This window comes from Panthera leo, chromosome E2 (assembly GCF_018350215.1).
Source record: "Panthera leo isolate Ple1 chromosome E2, P.leo_Ple1_pat1.1, whole genome shotgun sequence".
NCBI classification, from domain to species: Eukaryota; Metazoa; Chordata; class Mammalia; order Carnivora; family Felidae; genus Panthera; species Panthera leo.
Window position 1 is genome coordinate 44,052,979 of NC_056693.1, and position 23,385 is coordinate 44,076,363.

The 23,385-nt window shown below is 39.9% G+C and overlaps 1 protein-coding gene across 3 annotated transcripts in view; it reads left to right on the forward strand.

Annotated features, from left to right (window-relative positions):
* TANGO6 (transport and golgi organization 6 homolog) overlaps positions 1-23,385 on the forward strand; it is a 191,800-nt gene that overhangs the window by 92,256 nt on the left and 76,159 nt on the right. For all 3 annotated transcript variants that reach the window (XM_042918981.1, XM_042918982.1, XM_042918980.1), the window contains exon 15: positions 17,293-17,433. In XM_042918981.1, coding sequence (XP_042774915.1) covers positions 17,293-17,433 — 141 coding nt within the window. The remainder of the gene's footprint in view (positions 1-17,292; positions 17,434-23,385) is intronic.

Sequence of the window (23,385 nt, forward strand, 5' to 3'; positions counted from 1 at the left end):
AGGTGCTATGGAGAAAAATTACATGGTGATATGAGAGCCTGCCTTAGGGACATTTTACTGACAGAGAGCGGGAGGGAAAAATGACCCATAAGCTGAGATATGGGGGATAATTATGAATGAATCTAGTAAAGGGGGGAGGAAAGAGTGTTCCAGACTGAAGGAACAGCAAAACCACGGTACTGTGGCAGGGAAGAGCCTGTAGACAGTGAGGACCGCATGGACGCCTGTGTTCTACAGGACCCTAGGGTCAGTGAAGGAGGTAGCACCAGTCAGCCCCACTCTAACTAGAAGACTCTGCTTTTTTCTCTTTCATTGAGTCTCCTCTAAAGATTTCGTGTGAAAACCAGGTTCTGCTTTTAAAACAACAGCAAATCTCTATTTCTACAAGTCTCTGAATTCAGTTTCAACATTTAGCCTTTATCCATTATGAAAAACATCCTAATTGCAGATGAAAAAGATAAAGCCATAAAGAGTTATTTGTGGCCAGTGGTTTTCAAATAATTTTTTTTTTAGCAGTGGGATCCATTTTCCAAATGAGATCTAATGTGGTGTCAAAGTCGAGTGATCTTTATTTTCTTCTTCATGCCTTTTTTTTTCTTATTTTTTCACACTTTATTAGTATGAACATTTATTGCTTTTATAATCAGAAGATAATATTTTTAAATTATGTGGCTGTTTAGGAAAACAGTCGTTTCATGATAGCAAGGTTCAGGGACTAGCACAAATCGAGACAGATGGCTCCTTCTGTTGTAGTACCCCCTGTTGACCTTTTCACAACTAGGAATTACTAAGGCACAGGGTGACCATGGCTTTTTCACCATGAAATTGTATGATGACAGCAGAAACCTTACTGACAAACAGATGTTTTTCCCAAGGGGGGCTTTTGTTAATGAAATGGTTGCTTAGAAACCAGACCGTAATAGTAACTTTCCTATATTTAGTTTATAAAGTGGTTCAGTTTGGAAAATTATTAAGTCAGAGAATACTAATCAGATAAAATTGAGTATGTTCATTATCTCTTGTCTTGTAATTCAGCAACCAAATAGTTAAGTCGGCAGCAAAATTCCACCCGGATGTGTCTGTCCAGATGCTGTTTGTGACAAGGACATACAAGGAAAATGACAGCTCATAAAGCACCCTGCTCTGCTCTTAACTGTGATTCTCTGGTGGCACGGCATGTTTGATCTTTCAGCAGTATGTGTCAGGAGCTGTGACATGGAACACTTATTAGGTTGCTGAGAGGATCAGTTAGGTCAGTGGGTCAAAGATTGTAAAATGCGAAGATAACTCCAAATTAAGCTCTGAGACAGCCCCTTAAAGGAGGGGCTCAGTAGTGAAGATTTTTTTTTTTTTAGGATACCAGAATTTATAACTGGAATATTTGATATGCTAACCATTACTAATAACAAAGAAACCTCAGCATGTACCCCATCTGTCAGGTGAATTAAAACATTAAATCTTAAATTCAGTCCAGGCAAAATCTAGGAGAAAATACATTTCTGTGTTCCATTTCTGATGATGATGAGACAGCTCAGCTGAAAACAACTATTATGCAGGATAACATATTTAAAACACTTAAAAAGCTAAAAAGCATTAGAGGGCTAACAAGAAAACAGAGACTTCCCAAACCAACATCTTAAGTCAAAATCCTGAAAGGTAAACTGACGACTGTAAGAACCTGCATTTGACCTGCGGGCATTTGATGAAATTAAGCTGTGAGTTTCAAAGCTTTGAAGGGCAAGTTGCAGACATGAAAGCCCAAATCCAACCTGAAGTGGGGAGTCGAATAGAAGACCTCCAACTTTATGCTTAGACTCCAAATAAATACACCTTCAGGCGGATGAGAAGGGCCTGGGAAGGCATCGTCTTGGCACTAAGCAGAGCAGTAAGGAAAGAAAACCTGTCCCTGTGAGGTTGTAATCACTGAATGGGCTACCTCTTCTGCAGATTTGCATTATGGGATTCCACAAATTTCAAGCAGGGAATCAGAGCTTAAAATGTCTACATTGGTAATGTCTTTGGATATCTTTCAGAAACAAAACTGTATCTCCTGTGGAGGAAGGCACCTTTATCCCAGACCCCAAAGAACCCTCCCAATAAGTTTTACTTTTTACTTTTTATTTTTAATTTATTTTTTTTTTAACGTTTATTTATTTTTGAGGCAGAGAGAGACAGAGCATGAACGGGAGAGGGTCAGAGAGAGGGAGACACAGAATCTGAAACAGGCTCCAGGCTCTGAGCGGTCAGCACAGAGCCTGATGCGGGGCTTGAACTCACGAACCGCGAGATCATGACCTGAGCCGAAGTCTGACACAACCGACTGAGCCACCCAGGCGCCCCTATTTTTAGTTTTTTAATAATAAGATTGTTTTTATGGTAATATATATAACATAAAATTTGCTATTTTAACCATATTTATTCACAATGTTGTGTCATAGCTATCTGTTTCTAAAAGATTTTCATCACCCCAAATCCTGTAGCCATTAAGTAATAACTCTCCATTCCCTTCACCCATAATAATTATTTAATTAATAATTATTTTACATTTCATTATGAATAATAAGTAGTATGTAGTCACAAAATACCCAAGCACAAGGAAACAATATCCCAAGAAGATTTTAGATATTAGAATTGTCACAGATAAATTATGAATTGACCACGCTTAGTATATTAAAATAAATGCAAGATAAGCTTGAAAATAACTTCACAGACTGGAAACAATCAAAACTGATATAGCAGATTTTGAAAAAGACAAATAGAATGTCTAAAAATAAAAAGAATAAGTAGGGGCGCCTGGGTTGCTCAGTCGGTTGGGTTTCTGACTTCGCTCAAGTCATGATCTCAGTTTGTGGGTTCACGCCCCGCATCTGGCTCTGTACTGACGCTCAGAGCCTGGAGCCTGCTTCAGATTCTGTGTCTCCCTCTCTCTCTCTGCTCCTTCCCTGCTCACACTCTGTTTCTCTCTCTCAAAATAAATAAACATAGTACAAAATTAAAAAAAAAAAAGAATAAGTAAAATTAAAAACATAATGGATGGGTTTTACAACAGATGCAGCTGAAGAGAGAATTAATGAACCACAAAGTAGAAAGGAAAAAAATTAATGCAGAATGAAGCACAGAGAGACAATAGTTTCCAATGGAGGAGTCAAAAAGGAAAGACTAATGAATTTGATCTCTTAAAAGTTTAAAACTCACTTATGTAAAAAATAACCTTAATGAAACCACAAAATATGATTACAGGAAAATTGGTGGCAAAAAGGACAAGCATCATTCTATAGAGACAGAAAGTAGATCTGAGGTTGCCTAGAGCTGGGGAGTCTGGGTAGAAAAAGAAACTGATTGCTAAAGGGTAGATTTCTTTTTGGAGTGATGAAAATGTCCTGAAATTAAATAGTGATATTGGTTGCACAACCATGTGAATACAGTAAAGACTACTGAATTATACACATTAAATTGTGAATTTTATGGCATGTGAATTATATTTCAGTAAATCTGTGGTTTTTTTTTACAAAAATGACAAGCCAACAGTCAATGCCTTAACTACATAAAGAGCTCATAGAGATCAATATAATAAAAATCTCTAGTAGATAAATGGATAAAAAAATAAATAGGCAATTCATGGTAGAGAAAAAATAATAAGATTTTGGTAAAATATTTGACTTTTCTAATAAAGAAGGTAGGTTAAAATAATAATTAAATGTAACTTTTTATGCCATTTACAAAACACACACACACACACACACACACACACACACACATATTTTAAAGAGAAAATCCAGTACTGCCCAATGCACTCTTGAGCACTCTTGGTAGGGAAACTAATGGGAACATATTTGAAATTCAGTTTTGAAAATGTTTATGCCCTTGGAGTCCGTTATTTCTCTTTGGGGAATCTACCCTAAGAGTGTAAATAGGAGGTTGATGCCTATCGTAGTTCTGTCTAAAAGATCTATTAAATTTTTCCCACACTGAGTGCAGTTACCTCTTGGGCCCAGTCATAGCTCTCACTTGAAGAATCTAGTACCTTTTGCAGCACAGCTCACTTGTCCCTTCTCCAGGAAGCCCCACCCCCATCCCACACCCTTTTTTGACTCCTCTTTCTCTGTGCTGTCGTTTTCCCCAAACCTGCCATATTAACCACACTGTCTTGTGTTGTTGTTGTTTTTTTTAATGTTTATTTATCTGTGAGAGAGAGAGACAGAGCGTGAGCAGGAAGGGACAGAGAGAGAGGGAGACAGAATCTGAAGCAGGGGCCAGGCTCTGAGCTGTCAGCACAGGCTCTTAGTTGTCATTGGCTAATTTGTCCTTCTCTAGCGGGACACTGTCATATTACATTTGTATCACTTAATAACAGTATCTGGCACATAATACACTATTAATAGGTGAATGCATGAAATGGAAATTCTTTCCATTGCCTTTATTTAAAGATGTTTTCCAAACATTATGATTCATGCCATAGCTGCAGAGTACTTCTATATGCTCTTATATAACTGATTTGTGTTTTTTTGCTGTGTTCCCCCTCTTTTTTTTTTTTTTTTAAGATTTTATTTGTTTGTTTGTTTGTTTAAGTAATCTCTATACCCATTGTGGGGCTCAAACTCACAACTCTGAGATCAAGAGGCACATGTTCCACCAAATGAGCCAGACAAGTGCTCCCCTTCTCCCTCTTTTTGTTTCTAGTGTTTATTTGTTTGTTTTTGAGGGGAGGTGGGGAGAGCATGAATGGGGGAGGGGCAGAGAGAGAGAGGGAGACAGAGAATCTGAGCTGTCAGCACAGAGCCCCATGAGGGGCTTGAACTCACCACCCATGAGATCATGACCTGAGCTGAAGTTGACCAGTTAACCAACTGAGCCACCCAGGTGCCTCATTTCTCCCTCTTTTTAACTGAAGTCAAATTTTAAAGAAATCCTTTCTGTTTCTACCGTCCTATGTAATAATATTACTATTAAAGTGTTCAGGGTTATCATTGGACCACTTCAAATGATCTAGTGTGAAAGCCATGACATCTGGGGAGGATGCCATCTCCCCCCATCCTCCCTTAAAAAAGAAAGCTGTTAAAATAAAATGAAATTGTCCATAATGAAAACTGTATGTGAGTGTGTGTGTGTGTGTGTGTGTGTGTGTGTGTGTGTGTGTGTGTGTGACAGAGAGAGAGAGAGAGAGAGAGAGAGAGAGAGAGAGATTGATTCAAGGAATGGTGTATGAATGAGCAGGCACTAAAATGTTTGTGTTGATTTCAGGTAATTAAAAAAAATACTAGATTATAATTTATATACCATACAATATGCCCTTTAAATGTCAACTAGGATAGCTATTAGTATATTCATACAGTTGTGCATCTATCACCACAGTCAATTTTACACCATCTTCATTACCTTAACAGAGACTCACTTCCCTTAACTTTCACTCCTCAATGCTCCCTACCATACCTCCCAAAGGTGATTTTTATTTTACTTTCTTCTTTTGCTTTTCTCTAGTATTTGAATCTTTTACTGTGACCATGCATTATTTATGCCACCAGGGTTAAAAAACAAAACAAAACAGTCAAGTTATTTTGATTGCGCAAGCAAATTTTTAAAGGTTTCTCCTTTCCCCTCTATTTATGGGTGTCCTACTTAGCACAGGGATTTTAACCTGAGGGCTGTGTGGACTCCTAGAGGGTCTGTGACTAGGTCTGGTCACTCCCAGAAATTACAGGCAGGGTCTATGTGTGTATGTGCCTTTATCAGAGGAGAAGGGGCTCTGTGGGTGAAGTTTATAATAGCTCTGCCTGGTTTCCATGTGAAACTACAGTTTAAGTCCTACACGTCATGGTTACTGATTTGAAAACAAACACTTTCCAAGCAAGTCCTAGCCTGGAGTGCCTATCACAGACTTGCCTAATCATCTCATCAGGACTTCTGCTAGGCTTAACTAAGGAAAAAAGGAGCATTTCGTTAGAGTTTATATCTTGCCTGTATCACTGCTTGGTGCCCAAAGCACAGAGCAAGTCCCCTAGCTCCGAGACACTGGAGAACATGAGAGATCAGCCCTGTCTTGTTAGAGCTTCAGGCCAGGCAACAACTCCCCCGGGAGGCGTTGCTTCCCTCGGAAGGAATGAGAACCTGACGCATCCATCAGCTCTGCTGATTCTGCAGCTTCTCCTCACGTTCGCTTGAGGTGAAATGCCGGGAGAAAATGAGTCCGCGGTTTAGGTAGATACTCCTCCTGCAGGACCACCCATCTTGGGATCTGGAGGAGATGTAGAGACTTTTATTTTTTGCCAAGATTCAGCTAAAAGAGAACCATTCACTGTTTTATGGGAAACTAGAAGCCCCTCTTTTCTTATCAGGAAATGTTTTGATATCATAAAGAGAATGTTAATGTATTTTTTTTAACTCTGGGAAAGCTACATAAAGAGAATTAAACAAATGGCATCCTGCTTTTTTATTTCTCACCCTGGAACAGCTGAAATGTGAGTTTTTCGGATGTGTAGGGCAGTGATTACCCTCAAAGCAGCGGTAATTGCTATTTTCTTTTCCTTCCTTCCTCACTTACGCCTTCAGCCAGTATTAGGGCAGCTTTGTGCATATTTCTGCACATACAACAGAATGCTTGATCATTGTGGTGGTGTTGAGGCTCAGTGTTTCTCAGCTCTCTTCCTTACCCCTTCCTCTCTGTCACCCACAGGTGTTCAATAGAGGCAGCCCTGTCTGACAAGGTGGACTCTAAGCTTTTTGGTGCTGTTTTGGATTTTATTTATTTGGGGAGCATAGTAGAATAAGAGATTTAGGGGACTTGCAGTAACAGGTAGAGTGGAGGTGTTTGAGAATCACTGGTTAAGTGAAGAAATGGGCAGAAAACATGAATAGACACTTCCCTAAAGAAGACATCTGGATGGCCAACAGGCACATGAAAAGATGCTCAACGTTGCTCATCAGGGAAATACAAATCAAAACCACACTCAGATATCACCTCATGCCAGTCAGAGTGGCCAAAATGAACAAATCAGGAGACCATAGATGCTGGCGAGGATGTGGAGAAACGGGAACCCTCTTGCACTGTTGGTGGGAATGCAAATTGGTGCAGCCACTCTGGAAAACAGTGTGGAGGTTCCTCAAAAAATTAAAAATAGACCTACCCTATGACCCAGCAATAGCACTGCTAGGAATTTACCCAAGGGATACAGGAGTGCTGATGCATAGGGGCACTTGTACTCCAATGTTTATAGCAGCACTCTCAACAATAGCCAAATTATGGAAAGAGCCTAAATGTCCATCAACTGATGAATGGATAAAGAAATTGTGGTTTATATACACAATGGAGTACTACATGGCAATGAGAAAGAATGAAATATGGCCCTTTGTAGCAACATGGATGGAACTGGACAGTGTTATGCTAAGCAAAATAAGCCATACAGAGAAAGACAGATACCATATGTTTTCACTCTTATGTGGATCCTGAGACACTTAACAGAAACCCATGGGGGAGGGGAAGGGGAAAAAAAAAAAGGAGGTTAGAGTGGGAGAGAGCCAAAGCATAAGAGACTCTTAAAAACTGAGAACAAACTGAGGGTTAATGGGGGGTGGGAGGGAGGGGGGGGGTGGGAGGGAGGGAAGGGTGGGTGATGGGTATTGAGGAGGGCACCTTTTGGGATGAGCACTGGGTGTTGTATGGAAACCAATTTGACAATAAACTTCATATACTGAAGAAAAAAAAAAAGAGAATCACTGGTTAAAAACTGGAACCCACGAAAATCCAAGTTCTCAATTTCCTTTTGTATGGCTCCTCTGTTACCACTAATGTCAGCAGCATCTCAAGTCAGAATCATTTGTGAATTTCATTAACATCACTTACCTCCCTTTTTGACATGCTAAATAAAGATACCAGCTAGGAATGAAGCAGTCCCTAGGAAGCCCAACTAGACTCAGTAGAGAATTCTGGCCTGTCTCTTCTGGGATGCAGTGTGCAGAGTGCCTCTCCTTCCTCTGACCTTGAAGTTGAATAGAAAGTAAATTTTATGGAGTGAGGCTAAGAGCATATACTTGAAAATGTAAGGTTTGGGGCACCTGGATGGCTCAGTCCGTTAAGTGTTCAACTTCAGCTAAGGTCATGATCTTACAGTTCATGGGTTCAAGCCCTGTGTTGGACTTCGTCCTGGCAGCAGTGATCCTGGTTGGGATTCTTTCTCCTTCTTTCTCTGACCCTCCCCCACTCTCTCTTTCTCAAAATAAATAAATAAACTAAAAAAATAAAACAATAATGTAAGGTTGCTGTCTTTGGGCTTATATCATTATTCCAGCAGTTATTTTCTCCATGACCTCTAGGGGGGGCTGTGGCGTAGTAGAGTGCAGGTTTGCCCGTCTGTTCTGCCATGTGCCAAAGATCTTGGGTCATATTTTTCACCCATCTATCTGTTCCTCAGTTTCTCCCTTTGTAAAATTAGGAATAATAATAATACCTACTTCAAAAGATTGTTGGGAGCATTAAATGGATGAGTGCATATAGAAGTCATTAGAATGGACTGGCATGTTGAAAACACTCAGTAAATGTTAGGAATGTTACTGTCTTTTCTATTAGATTTTTATTTATTGCAGTAATACTTTTTGATCCAAATGGCTCTCATTAAGTATAGTTAACTGTCAGTAAATATAGATTATTCACTCCTTTTAACATTCCCCCTCCAAAATGGGAAGTAGAAAAGAATGAAAAAAAAAATTTTTAACATTTATTCATTTTTGAGAAACAGAGAGAGACAGAGCACAAGTGGGAGAGGCGCAGAGAAGGAGAAAGGGAGACACAAGATCTGAAGTAGGCTGTAGTCTCCGAGCTGTCAGCACAGAGCCTGACATGGGGCTTGAACTCACAAACCACGAGATCATGACCTGAGCTGAAGTCGGCCACCCAATCAACTGAGTCACCCAGGCACTCAGGGAAGTAGAAAATAATTTAAGCAAACACGTTGACATTATTTTACTGTTCGAATGTATTATTTAAATTCTTTTTTTTTTTTTTTTTACTTAATTTTTATTTTGTGAGAGAGTGAATGAGCGAGGGAGAAGGATAGAGGGAGAGAGAGAGAGAGAGAAAGAGAGAGAATCTTAATTTGCGCTGGGCGTGGAGCCCAATGTGGGGCTCAATCCCACAATCCTGGGATCATGACCTGAGCTGAAATCAAGAGTTGGATTAGGAGTAATAATAATACCTACTTCAAAAGATTGTTGGGAGCATTAAATGAGCCAACTGAGCCACCCAGGCGCCCCTCGAATGTATTATTTAGATCCTGATTTAAAGAGATAGACTCTAGGTACGGTTCTTAACAAACCTTTAGCTGTTAACTGTGACAGTTTATTAGTCTAACCCTGTTTTTTCTTCAGGCCTGGGTAACACCAACTCATATTGTATCTTTATAAATTTGTTGGGGCTTGTCCACACTTAGCAGAGGTTTGGAGCTGTTGAGAAACTTAACATCGAATTGGCATGCTAGACGTTGTCTTTTACTCTAATTATAAAGACAGACCAGCCATCCAGTGGAATTCTCCACACTTCCTTGATTTAATAACCAACTTCCCCAGTTTGTGTAACTTCCTGGATTCTTGGAGCTGAAATTACTGTTGGCTTTCATCATAATGAGAGGGCTCTAATGTAACAACTGAAGTACCTTGCTAAAAGGAAGGGTATTTTCCTTCCCTTCAGGTTTTAGCCTTTTGTATCTTTGTGTTGTAGAGCTGCAAGAGAGGATAGTCACAGATTAGTGATGATCTTCGGGAATCAGAAGGAAAATTCTCCTGTGCCTGGCCTCTTCGCTTACCCATTATTGTTCTTACAGTGAGCTTCCTCTACAGGTTAATAGCATTGTATCTTCTTTGTAGTTTCAAATATAAACTTACTTTTATTAATTTGAACATAGTTCGTAAAGAGTCACAAAGCTTATCCCCTGTCCTGCTTCTTTCCCCTTTGAAGTTCCAGTCCCCAGAGATAACCATTCCCCTCCCACCCCTTTTTAAGTAGTTTCTTCTAGTGATTACCTCCTTATTTATAAATAAATTGCTCACACATATTTCTTGTGATTTAACAAACTTTGGACATTATCTACTCATTTTCCATGTGTTGGATGAGGATTTAATGCCTGCACACACATGCGCACCTGTACATACCCCTTCCCTCCTGCCCTTTCCCCATCGTGATTTTTGGCTACATCATTGGGCTGTATTTACTGTTGATTACTTGGATATTATTCATTGCTGAGCCTAGTTCAGTCTTCCTTTCTTATACATTTGTTTAGTTTTCTGTGTAATTATTGCTAAGTTCTTCCTAATTATTTAACAGCTGTATCGAATACGTATCATTATGTCATTCCATCTTTGTTCTCTTTACCCAGACTTCAGCCTTTGACACCTATCCCATTCTCTTTGTCCTTGTTTTGGGGTTTATACCTTTTTATTCCTTAATTGTCACTTCAGTAGGATTTTTTAACTTATATTTTTAAAATTTATATTTGATAGGTAGTGTATTACATAGCTCAAAGTTCAAAAGGTAGAAACATACAGAATAAAAACTTTCTCTCCTATCTTTCCCCATTTCCCTCTCCAGAAATAACCAATATCATTAATTTATTGTGTATCCTTCCAGGAATATTTTATAGTATAGTTTCCTTTTGTATAGAAATGGTTGAATTCTATACACATTGTTTTGCACTTTGCTTTTTACCTAACAGTAGATTTTAGAATTTATTCTATAACAGTTCTTAAAAAGCTTTTTTATTTTTTATTTAAAAAAATTGTTTTTAATGTTTATTTATTTTTGAGAGAGAGAGAGAAGAGAGAGAGAGAGCATGAGAAGGGAAGGGGCAGAGAGAGAGGGAGACACAGAATCTGAAGCAGGCTCCAGGCTCTGAGCTGTCAGTACAGAGCCTGACACGGGGCTTGAATTCACGAACTGTGAGATCATGACCTGAGCTGAAGTCAGACACTTAACCAACTGAGCCACCCAGGTACCCTAAAAGCTTTTTAAAATTTTTTTATGGATACACTGTATCACATTGTGTGAGTGACCACAACTTAATCAGTCCTCTATTGATGAATACTTAATTTGTTTCCAGTCTTTTCTTTACCAGTAGTGGTAGAGTGATGATTTTGTACATAAGTAATTTTCTCCTTGTGCTTGTGTATCTGCTAGGACAAATTCCGAGAATAGAATTTCTGGCTTAACACAGGACTTAGAATTTTAGATGTATTATATTTTCTTACACTTGTAAGACAGATTCTGTGAAATGTGAAATATTTGACTTTTTTCCCATTCAAGTGACAAATCCTTTTCCCCTTCTGTCCACCCGCACCCTATATAGGGGCAACCAAAATAGGTTTGAATACAAAAGTAAGTGGATACTTTGCTCTTGGAGGTGGATTTCCCTTTATATTTAAGATGTGATATATTATTTTCTCCCCTTTTCTTCTATTCTAAAAACCTAAAAGGGTAGATATGAAATAGCTTTTATCATACTTTCAATAAGAACTTTTTGGGATATAATTCACATACCATACGATTCACTCATTTAAAATATACAATTTAGTGGTTTTAGTGTATTCACAGAGTGTGAACCCATCATCACAATCATTTTAGAAGGTTTATATCGCTCCAGAAGGAAACTCCACATCCATTAGCCCTCATTCCCTATTTCCCCCTACCTCCTACAGCCCTGGGTAACCACTAAATCTACTTTCTGCCTATAGATTCACCTATTCTGGATATTTCATATAAATGGAATCACACAATATGTGGGTTTTATGTTTCTTACCTTTTTGTCTCAGAAGTACCTGAGAAGTTTGAGTGAGTAGGTGGTTTTTCAGGTTGATGTGGGCATTTTGGGAGATAGGTTGTTCTCTGCCCAGGAGAAGGGGGCAGGTTAGTTTCAAAGTGGAGATTGGCTTAGCAGATTCTTGGGAAAGAGCCAGTCAGCAAAGACATTCAGAGCTAAAGTATCTTTCCTACAGTGCAAGAGCATTGTGTAAGGTAAGACTATACCTAGACTATTTTTACTGCTGAAGATCTACAGAATCAGTGAACAGCTTGCTGAGGAATCATCTTGAAGTCAGTGCTGTTGGGATTAGAATACATTTCTGGCTTTGCAAGGGAAGTCTTTGGGGGAAACACACAGTTATTTTACAAAGTTGACTGTCTCTATTTTGTTGCATGATATACTTTAAATAATATTTTTTTTCAGTTGAGTTAATTTGCTTATATCCCGAGCTTTGCCAGAAAATACAGATCAGAACGCTTTCATGAGCCCTAGCCGGTTTTAGATTCACCTTTACCTTCTACGTCACTTAACCTGTTATACCATACCTTGAAGTGCGTAGTCATTTTCCTGCAGTCAGAGCAGGGGCAGGTATCTCTCCCAGACTCATTTGGTTCTTATTTTGCCAAAAGGATTGATGTGTCATGTTTCCTTGAAGCCTGTGCTGACCCAGAAGTTACCCCACTTTCAAATTACAAAGGAATTATCAAGTGCAAGGGACCAAGGGTCATGTGAAGGTTACGGCCGTGTTTCCTCCATTGTCAAAATTCAGGGAGCTTTCAAATAAGAAACAAAAACGGTCACACAAAATTTCATCTCTTTAATTGTTCTGCAGTCTTAACCATCATATGTAATTCTCTTTGCTGCTTGGTGTAAGAGTGAGGAGGGAGGTGCCCTTGTCCTCTAGGGATTTATAAACTCCTAGGTGGCAGCTGTATCCTAGACGGTAAAACTCAAACAGTCAGAGGGCCATTTGGCAGCAGTCTGGGGAGCAGGGCAGCAAGAAGATAAACAGTTGCTAACCTGGGACTGTGGGAAACAAGGAAACCAGGCTTTGCTATTGGCAACCTTTTAATGCAAGAGTGGAAGGATTTAAAGCTCCCTAGTGGAATTAAAAGTTTGGCATTATAGGAAAAGTACTTAAGTAAGTAAATAAATACATACATAAATAAATCATTTTTTTTTTTAAATCTGAAGAAGGATATGTTAGGATTCCTTTGGATGAAAAAAAATCATATCGGCATACACATAAAAGGATATTTATTGATTTATTTATGTAGAGTCTAAGTGGGTGGAAATACAGTTGAATCCAGAGGCTCAAAGTGTGATTATCAGGTCTCTTCCTTTTCTCTTTCGCTCTCTTGGCTTGATCCTCTTCTGTGTTGGCTGTATTTTTGAGGGGGCTTTCTCCACATAGTGGCCACAGGCAGCTCTAGGCTAATAACTTCAACAGGGAAAATACACACACACACCCCAAAACCCTATTTGTCCCAGTAGTTGCAATGTGGGATCCAGAATTGAGTCTCATTGCCCATTACTGAGCCCATCATTACGTGGGCTTGGGGTGGAATGTCCTAACTGGCCAGATGAGTTCACACACGAAGGGGGGAGAAAGTGGACAGTTGGCTCCACTTAAACCACTTAGACTAAGTGTAGGAAAAGGATAGTTCCCAAAGGACCATCAGGTGTTGCTACCAGAAGACAGAGTAGATGCTATGTGCAGCCAGATCTCTGCCTGCTACAGAGAGGAAATCAAGAGCTCACCTGGTTTTGAAGTAGATAGCAAGATAATGTTGTTAGAGGTAAATATGTGTTCTCTGCTAAAGATTAATGAGAGGAAATAGGCATAAACAACGTAGGAGGGACTTCAGTAATAAATGTTTTTCAGAAAAGCTAGAAATAGATCAAAGTTTTATTAAGCAGACCCCATTTTCCCACCGATTTCCATTATAAAGTCACAACTGTATTCCTAAAAGGGAACAAATCCACCAGATTTCTCACTTGGGAACTTCTGATGAAAAAGCAGTTATGGTTGCTGTAGATCTGTGGTGCCTACCAGAGCTTGCGATGTAGCAGTGGTACAATTCTCCCAGAACTGCGGTTACCAACTACCAATTCACTTTTGCTTTGGGCTTCTTCAGATTTGGAAGCTGTTTCCTTTCCCTCCCTTAGTAAACAATCTCCCTCCCTTTCTCTCTCCCTCTCTCTCTTAAGAGAGAGAGAGAGGGAGAGAGAAAGAGAAGAGGAAAGGGGCCGAGGGAGAGAGAGAGAAAGAGGAAGAGAATCTTAAGCAGCCTCCACGCTCAGCGCGGAGACTCACATGGGGCTCGATCTCGCGACACTGGGATCATATACTCTGAGCTGAAATCAAGTCTGATGCTCAACTGACGGTGCCACCCAGGCGCCTCTATTTATCTTTTCTTAGCCACTGACATTTTTCCTTTGCTAAGATAGCTTTAACTTCATCTTGGACATCCAAGAACTTTCCCATCGTTTTGCATAATAGAGCTAACTACAAATGCAGTGTCTCATTGTGCCAACAGGGGAACTGTCTGATTCAGGTTCTGTCACAGCCTGAAACTTCCTTAAGAGCAGAGCTTTTGCTTTTATAAGATTGGAGGCCAGATAAAGGAAGTGGTGGTTAGGACCACATGCAGGGACTTCCCAGGCTTTTTGGAAGCAATGAAAAGGTAGGGGTGGGGAAGGCAGAAAAGAAGCAGGTACAGGCAGCCTTTAGCAAGTGTACTGCCTTTGTGTATATCTGACTTACCAGAGAATGGAATCACAACCTACAACATAGAAAATAGTATGTAGACTTTGCCTGCACGAATGTCAAGTTCAAACGGGAGATTGGCAAACTCAGATGAAAAATTATTAAAGATTTCTTAAGCATTTCTATTACTCCTTCCCCATCTTTCTTAATTCCTGAAATTTATATCAAGACTATATCTTTGAACTCTTTTATTAATTCATTCATTCAACAAATAGTTACTGAGTGCCTGCTGTGTGCTGGCACTCTTCTAGGCATGGAGGCTACAGCAGGGAAAAAACAAAATCCTTCACTTTGCAAATTTTACCTTCTAAGGAGGAGACTAGTCGATAAATAAGCAAATGCCATATATAATGTGTATAGTGCTAAGAAGAAAAATCAAGCATAAGGAGTGGTAGGAGAAGGAGGCTGCCATTTTATATGTGATAAGTGTGATATTTGAGCAGAGACATGATGGGGCTTGGGGAGCAAGCCCTAAGGGTACCTGTAGGAGGAGAAGCCTGGGCAGAGCGGGATGTCAGAGGAAGACAGTAGACCTGAAGCAGCGTGGTCTACTCTAAGAACAGTGAGGAGGCCAGAGGTGCTGGAGGATAGTGAGCAGGGGAGAGTAGTGGTAAAAGATGAGGTCAGTGAGTGAGCAAAGGCAGGTGGAGATGGGGTTTGCTCATAAACAAGGGAGAGGGAAACCATTGAGGGCTTTGGGCAGAAGAATGATGGGGCCTGATTTGGTTTAGCCAGATGGTTCCAGCTGTGATGAAGGTAAATGGTAAAAGCAGACGGGCCAATTAGGAGATTATTGGAGGGGAAAAAAAGGAAATCAACAGGCCAGAAATAATGGACCAGAGTAGTTGAAGTAGAGGTGGTAAAAAGAAGCAGTCTCTTCCCGGATATATTTTGAAACCTGTATTTCTTTCCTTTGTTTTTCTTTTCTTCTTCCCCACTATTCTTTAAAAGCGTGTAACGTTTTCTTCCCAAGTAACCCAATTTGTATTTATATAATTTTGAGACTAGGGGCTTTATTTCTAATTCTGTCATAGATCATATATCCCCTCCTCTCTCCGTCCGTGTAAAGTTTGCTCGATAATGGGGCGGGGCTCAGATAATGATTACACATCTAGGAGGTACTGGCATGATGGGAAAAGGAATCAGGAAGTGAAGGAGTCTCCCCTTATCTGCAGTTTGCCTTTCCACAGTTTCAATTAGCCTCAGTCACCTGTGGTCTGGAAGCAGATAATCCTCCTTCTGACTAAATCATCAGAAGGTCAGTAGTAGCCAAACACTGTCACAATGCCTGCGTCACTGACCTCACTTCGTCTGCTCATGTAGCCATTTTATTATCTCACGTCATCACAAGCAGAATGTGGGCGAATACAATACATTAAGATATTTTGAGAGAGAGAAAGACCACATTCACATAACACTTATGACAGTTGTTATTGTTATTGCAATTGTTCCAATTGTTCTCTTTGATTAGTTATTGTTGTTAATATCTTATTGTGCCTGATTTATAAATTAAACTTTATTAGGGGCACCTGGGTGGCTCAGTAGGTTGAATGTCCGACTTCCACTCAGGTCATGATCTCATGGTTTGTGGGTTCAAGCCCCACATCAGGCTCTGTGCTGACAGCTCAGAGCCTAGAGCCTACTTCAGATTCTGTGTCTCCCTCTTTCTCTGCACTTTCCCTGCTTGCACTCTGTCTCTCTCTTGCTCAAAGATAAATAAACATTAAATCAAAAAATAAATTAATTAAACTTTTTCATAGGTAGGTATGTATAGGAAGAAACATAGAATATAGAGTGTTTGGAACTATCTGCAGTTTCAGACATTCACTGCGGGTCTTGGAACATATCCCCTGCGAATAAGGGGGGGCTACTACCATACTTGGAAGAGAGACTCAAGAGCAGGACCTTCCTCACTTCTGATCAAGGAACTCAGCCATAAGTATAGGTCTCCTACTGATCATGCCCAAAATGCTCTGAAGATATTTCCTTGTGGAAATTACTCTCATCGTTGACAGTTTTACAGAGAATACTCATATTGGAACAGAGAACCGCAGCAAAGACAGGAAGCACTGCTGTGCTTTGGCAGGAATAATACTAGTCATAGAACCATAGAGTCTCAGACTTGGAGGGCTCTCTGGAGGGTATTTAATCCAGTCTTCTCCTGCTGCTTGTGAATCCCTGCCACAATATATAATCATCTACCCTCTGCTTTAAGAGACTAGAATCCAAGGGCGCCTGGGTGGCTCATTTGAGCATCAGGTTGAGCATCTGACTTTTGATTTTGGCTCCAGTCATGAACCCAGGGTGGTAGGATTGAGCCCCAAGTCAGGCTCTGTGCTGAGCGTGGAGCCTACTTAAGACTCTCTTTCTCTCCTTCTCTCTCTCCTCCTCTCTCCTCCTCCCCCTCTCTCTCTCCCTCACTTGCACTCTCTCTGTCTCTCTCTCTCAAAAAAAAAAAAAAAAAAAAGAGTCTAGAATTCATAAATCATAGAATGCCAGTGCTGGAAGTGATCTTAGAGAACACATAGGACTGAGACTAGAAGAATCCAGGAGTCTGAACTCCCAGACCCGTGTTCTCTGCTCTCACTATGCTGTCATTCCAAATAAAGGGCAGCCCTTCCTGGTAGAATTACAGAGGTGGGTTTAAGTGTCTCAGTGTTCATCCCGTCACAGGCTGTCTGGGTTTATTTGCTTTCCAATTTTAAACCATAATGAATCCTTTCTTTTTATTTTTAACCCCAGGGGTTGCCTTGCTCTCAGATGTGTACCCTGAGAAAATCTTGCTTGGCCTGTTGGCTCAGTATGACGGTGGTAAAGACAAGCACACGCCAGAGACCAGAATGAAAGTCGGGGAAGTCCTGATGCGAGTTGTCCGGGCATTAGGTGAGTTTTCCACGGCCTGGAAAATGGTGGGGGGCAGTATTGCTTCGGAACCAAAGTCTGTGTACCTTGGAGGTTTCTTATGCTAGCAAGGGGAGGACAGTTTCAGGGCTGAGATGAACTACTTCCTGCTCAAGGATTTAGCAACAATCCACACGCCCACTAAGGGATTGGCAGCAATAGTGCCTGTTTTCCTACCACTGCTTGTTCTCCGCCCCTCAGCTATGTTGGGGCCTGATTTTCGTTGGAGCTGGAATGAGAGTTTCACACTGGCTGAGCAGCAGCAGGAGGAATGTCAGACAGGGAAGGAATAGCACTAGCTCTTGTTGAATGGCTACTGTGTGCCAGGTCGTCTGCATATATAGTCTCATCTAGTTTTCCCAACAAATGCTACAGAGAGGCTGTTGTTAGACCCGTTTTATAGGTGAGGAAATCGTGGTGCAGAGACCTTCAGCAGTTTGTCCCCAGACACTTTCAGCTGGTAAATAGTGGTGCTGAGAATTGAACCCCCCAACTCAAAGGACGTTGCTCCAGACTACATAAGCTGAGAGTTGTAAGTAAGAGCATGAGCTCCTGGGTCACAATATCTGGGTTCAAATCTCAAACTGCTGCTTATTGGCTATGTGACCATGGAAACATTTCTGAACCTCTTGGTACTTCAGTGTCATCGTGTATAATATGAGGATATTAATAGCACTTACCTCATAGGGCTATTGTAAGGATTAAATAAGGTAATACTTGGAATAGTGTTTGGCACACAGTACAGGCTCAATAAATTTTCATTTTTGCTAACAAGAAAGATTGCTTTTTTAAAGAAAAGAAATACTTTATTATTTACTACTTATTGAGTACCCTTAAGGGGCTGGGAGATGGGACACTGGGGAGTCAGGACAAAGAAAACAATTGTTCACGTTAAAGATGGGGGTTAAATTAAGATAAACTAACAAATTTCTCCATAAGTCAAAAAGTATACTGTTGTTATTTTTATATCGGGCTATATAACATAGAATTGGGAGGGGGTTCTTTAACTTGCATTACATAAACTTAGCCATTGACTGCTACACTGAATATAGATAGCTTGAAGCCTTAAAATAAGGCAAACCAGTCGTTCAAGTGTGGCCAGTGGTATATAGTATCCATTGAGCCAACCAGCTGCCATGTTGAACTTGGAGAATTAAGGTATGTTTGGGGGCCATATTCTCACTCTGTATGTCTGTGTCACATTACATTAAGAGATGTAGTAGCATGAGTGGTTAATATTTTGGCCTGAAAACAATGCCGCACCGAACTGGACTTCTTCTTTAATCTAGATCAGCATCTTCTCAAGCACCGATAGATTTGTTCTCGGCCCTTTAGTAATTCCATCATGTATCCCCTAGCCTGTGACCTAAGGCAGAGAGAGAAGTGATCTCAGCTTCAGTTTGACTAATTTGTCTGTGAGCTCATAAATGTTACTCTACCCAATAGGTGAAGATTTTGGAGAACAAAATAGCTTTTTGCCACTTTCTTTGAGAAATCACACTGATTTCTTCTTTACCAGCATTCAAAGTATTTACAAAGCTTCTGAATAACCATGCATTATTTCTTCAGATATAGCCCTGAATTTTCCTAATTTCTGGGCGTCCCTCCTGGTTAAAAAAGAGGACCTAGATCTCTACCCACTTAAATAATTTTTTTCTACCTAAATCTTTTGATTAGTGAAAGAAAAATCTCATGAAAGTGAAATTTAGAAAAAAAAAATGTTTTCTAGTCTTTAAAGAAAGACCAACTTTCTATATTTGCCTTAGTCCTAAATATGGATCCGAAACATACCAGACAAGTGCACCATTATAAGAAATCATTCTCTCACAGGAGGTGTGAATGTTAAGCTTCAAGTATCTCAGGTCCAAGTGCAACCTGTGACTTCTATTTGCGTCTATCATTGGGATTATCGGAGCTAAGAAGGAACGTATGCCATACATAGACTACATCAGTGTAACATGTACTTTCTCTGTAACTTCTGGTAGACCTCTACCGCCGGGATGATGAACACCGAAATGCACGTTTCTCGGTCTCTAGTGACCAGGGGTGGGAGTGGAGGTGAAGAACTGGGTGGATTGGGAGAGAGGCCTTACTCCACCTTACATGTGCCTATAATTAGCCCAATTCCCAAAACAGTCTTTTGCGGGCTGTTTCAAAGAAAACTCCATCAATTCTCAAAGTTCTAATGTTTCCATAGCCTACTCTTTTGGGTATCCAGCCATAGATACCGCCTTTAGCTTTACCTGCCAGTTTCTAATTCACATTACCAACATGTCCAAGTGCGGAGACGAGGTGGCTTGCTGAAATCCTTTCACTGGAGTTAAAGCCCGTTTTTACAACATAGCCAGTATTCTTAGTTTACCAGTGATATGGAAATCTCTGTGGACAGCCTCTCTGGAAGGCTTCCTTAATAAGTACCCTGCTTTCATTGGCCTGGGACTTGCTCTGTCCCCACGCCCAGCTCTTCTTTGCAGCATGGGGAGTTCCACAGGAGAACGAGGCCCACGGGTGGGAACCGGGTGCAGGACACTGCTGCTTCCTCTTGGCATCATGCCTAGTTCCCCAAGCACGTCTGCTTTCCTTCCTGCTGCTAGACGCTGGTGAAAATCAGGAGCTTTTTTCTTGCCATTTTTAAAAACGGAGGTATCACACACACACAGTGAAGTATATAAAGTATACTAACGTCAGTGTAGAAAGCTTGTAGTAGCCCATGAAGTTTCCTTTTGTCCCTTCCTAGTCTCTACCTGCCCCAGAGGTAAGCACTATTCTAAACTTTTTGTCACTGTCCGTTTATTTTGATTGTTCTCAAACTTCATTTTCATGGACTCAAATCCCCATATTTCTAGTATGCCAACAGATCTAGACACTTTTGTAAATTGGGGTCAAATTTGGGGGCTAAAAATACTTCATAGGCATGCTGTGTATGGTCTTTCCTGTTGTCTCACAAGAGGAGGTACATAATGTCTGGTCGTCTCATTTTAGTGGTGCTGAGAGCGATTAGCGGTGTTTCTAGTCAGGTACATCTGTTATAAACTTCTCCATCAACCTTCCTCCTCATGGTTTTAAGTAACCATTGATCGTTGTAGCCTAGATCCATTATTTCATAAGGGTTGTATATTTTTTTTAGACATTAAGAAACAGCTACAGAGAGGGCTACTAACTTGCCTAATGTCACACAGCTAATTAATGGTAGATCCCGAATTTGAACTCAGACAGCTTGACTCCAGACCCAGTCTTATTACCCAAAACAGTGTTGCATCCTGAATATTCTCCCATGTTATTAAGCACCTTTTTCCTGTCATTAACATGGACATTTTCCACATCCTCTGTAATTTTTAATGATTGCATGGTAATATATCATTTGAATGTACCATAATTTTTTCAAGTGACCAACTTACAGGTTGGTCCGAGTTTTTGCTGTTATGAATTACATTAAGATGAATATCCTTGTAGCTAAATCCTTTGTGCAGATTCATGATCATTTCCTAGGAAAACAATTTTCTAAAAGTAGAATTTGTTAAAAGCATGTGCATATTTTTAAAGATATTTATTGCTAAGTTGTCTTCCAGGGAGGTTGTGCCAGTTTATTTATTTAAAATTTTTAATTTGAGTATAGTTGACACACAATGTTAAAGTAGTTTCAAGTGTACAACATAGCGATTTGAGAAGTTTATACGTTATACTGTGCTCGCTACAAGTATATCCGCCATCTGTCAACCACATAATGCTGTTACAGTATCATTGACTGTATTCCTTATGCTGTGCCTTTTGTTCTTGTGACTTACTCATTCCATGGAAGCCTGTACCTCCCACTCTCCTTTAGCCATTTTGCCCGTCCCCCTGGGATTGTGCCAGTTTATATTTCAGTGTTTGAGTGATACCCTTGTCCGTACTGTATATGCCATGTATTATCATTTTTATCAAGCACATGTATAAAGAAATGCTACCTTGTTTTTACTTCCATTAATTCCATTGATAAGGTTAAACATTTTTCATATATTTATTGACTAAATTTTGTATGTGGAGAGTGTGTGTGTGTATGTGTGTGTGCGTGCGTGTGTGTGTGTGTGTGTGTGTGTGTGTGTGTGTGTGTGTGTAAATTGCCTTTTCCTATTCTTTCTCCATCTTTCTGTTGGGGGTATTGATTTTGTTACATGATTTATAAAACCTTTACCTATTTAAAAATTGTGAACCACTGAAATTTATGTTGTGACTATTTTCTATGGGTTGTTTACATTGTAGTTGTGTTCATACTTTCTGTTTCCCTTTATTTTGAAACACAGAAGTTATTTATTTTGATATAGGCAAATCTATCTACTCCTTTATGGTTTTTCTTCCTATAGGAAGGCTTTCTCAAACCAAGATTATATATTAATCTGTATGTTTTAATCTCTACTCTTCAATGTAGAAAATATTGTGGAGAGATTTTGGTTTCGTTTCTTTTATTTAAGGAACTGTTTAGTTTTTTATTGTACTTTGAGAAATTTAATCTTAACACATTGCTAAATTACCAATCACTCCAAATGTTTCTCCATATGTTTCCTCTTATATGGCCCAGTGTCGATGTTGACAATAACCTGTGGACTGTTATCTGTCATTGCAGTTTTTAAAACTTCTTTTAAAAATATATCATTAGAATACTGTGCCCAAGATAGTGAATCGGCAATTGGGACATTACTTAAAAAGTAGAATTAAAGTGAAGAGGATTGAATACATATGCGACGGTATTTCCTTCTGAGGCCGCCTGGAGCATTATTCCTGATCTGATGAAGACTACACAGCTTTCTCACATATGCCAGATGCAATATCTGCTTTCTCTTCAGCAGGGCTGAACAAACATTGCCCCGTCCTTTGTTCTCTAGATTAGTGATTTTCAAATAGGGAGGCAGGGGAAAGAATTTTGCTCCCTAGGAGATATCTGGAGACATTTTTAGTTGTTACAACTGGGGGCAGGAGAATATTACTGGCCATTTAGTGGGTATAAGGCAGGGATGCTCCTCAACAGCCTACAGTGAGTGTACAGGACAGCCCCCTACAATGCAGAATGATCTGGCCCGGAATGTCAGTAGGGCCCCATGTTGATATACCCTGTTGTAGAGCTCATGTGGACCATTCTGTTTCTGCTTTATAACCTTACTCACATGTGATAAATGCAGGACTACAACATACAATTATGCAGGTTGTTCACAGCCATAAAAGTTCTAAGAGGTGTTATTGTATGAATGGCATGCCCTGGAGTTGTACAATACTCAGTCATCCTGGTGGCCTTGACCGAATTTCCAGCCTATCTCCCATCTGTTACTTTTTATATTGCCATCTCACTGGAGAGAGTTTGAAAAAGTTATTTGTTCCTTTCTGTAATATATTTACACATCCTTTTGGATGTGGGAGCTTGTGCACCTGGTTTATCTATTTTATACCAATCTTATGACCGTAATTTCCAGTGATATCTTCTCTGATACCTGCTGAATTTGGGAGTTGTCCTTATTAAAAAGCCTGTGTCTACCTTTGAGGTGATTATATATGCCTCCTACCCTTTCTTGCCTTCCTTTTACATTTAATGGACCATAATATGAACTAAATTATATTTTTAAATTATCTCTTATATTTAGGGAAGATTTATATACTTTTCCAGCATCTATTTCATATTCTTAGAAAGGAGAGAGAAGAATACATGAGATTGCTTTTTATTTGTACGTGGCTCTCATGTGAATCCAAAGCTTAGGTCAGAAATCCTTGACAGGAAAACAGTTTCCACCTCTGCCCATAATAATACCCAAACATTTTCTGCATTCTAATTTAATTTCCTGCTTTTGTCAAGTTCTAAATAATATAAATTCTTGGGTTATATGATAGCTCTTCCTAATACTCAAAGGTTTGTTTTTTGTTTTTAGTCTTGAGTATACTTATTTTTTTCTTAATCTTGGGGGTAGG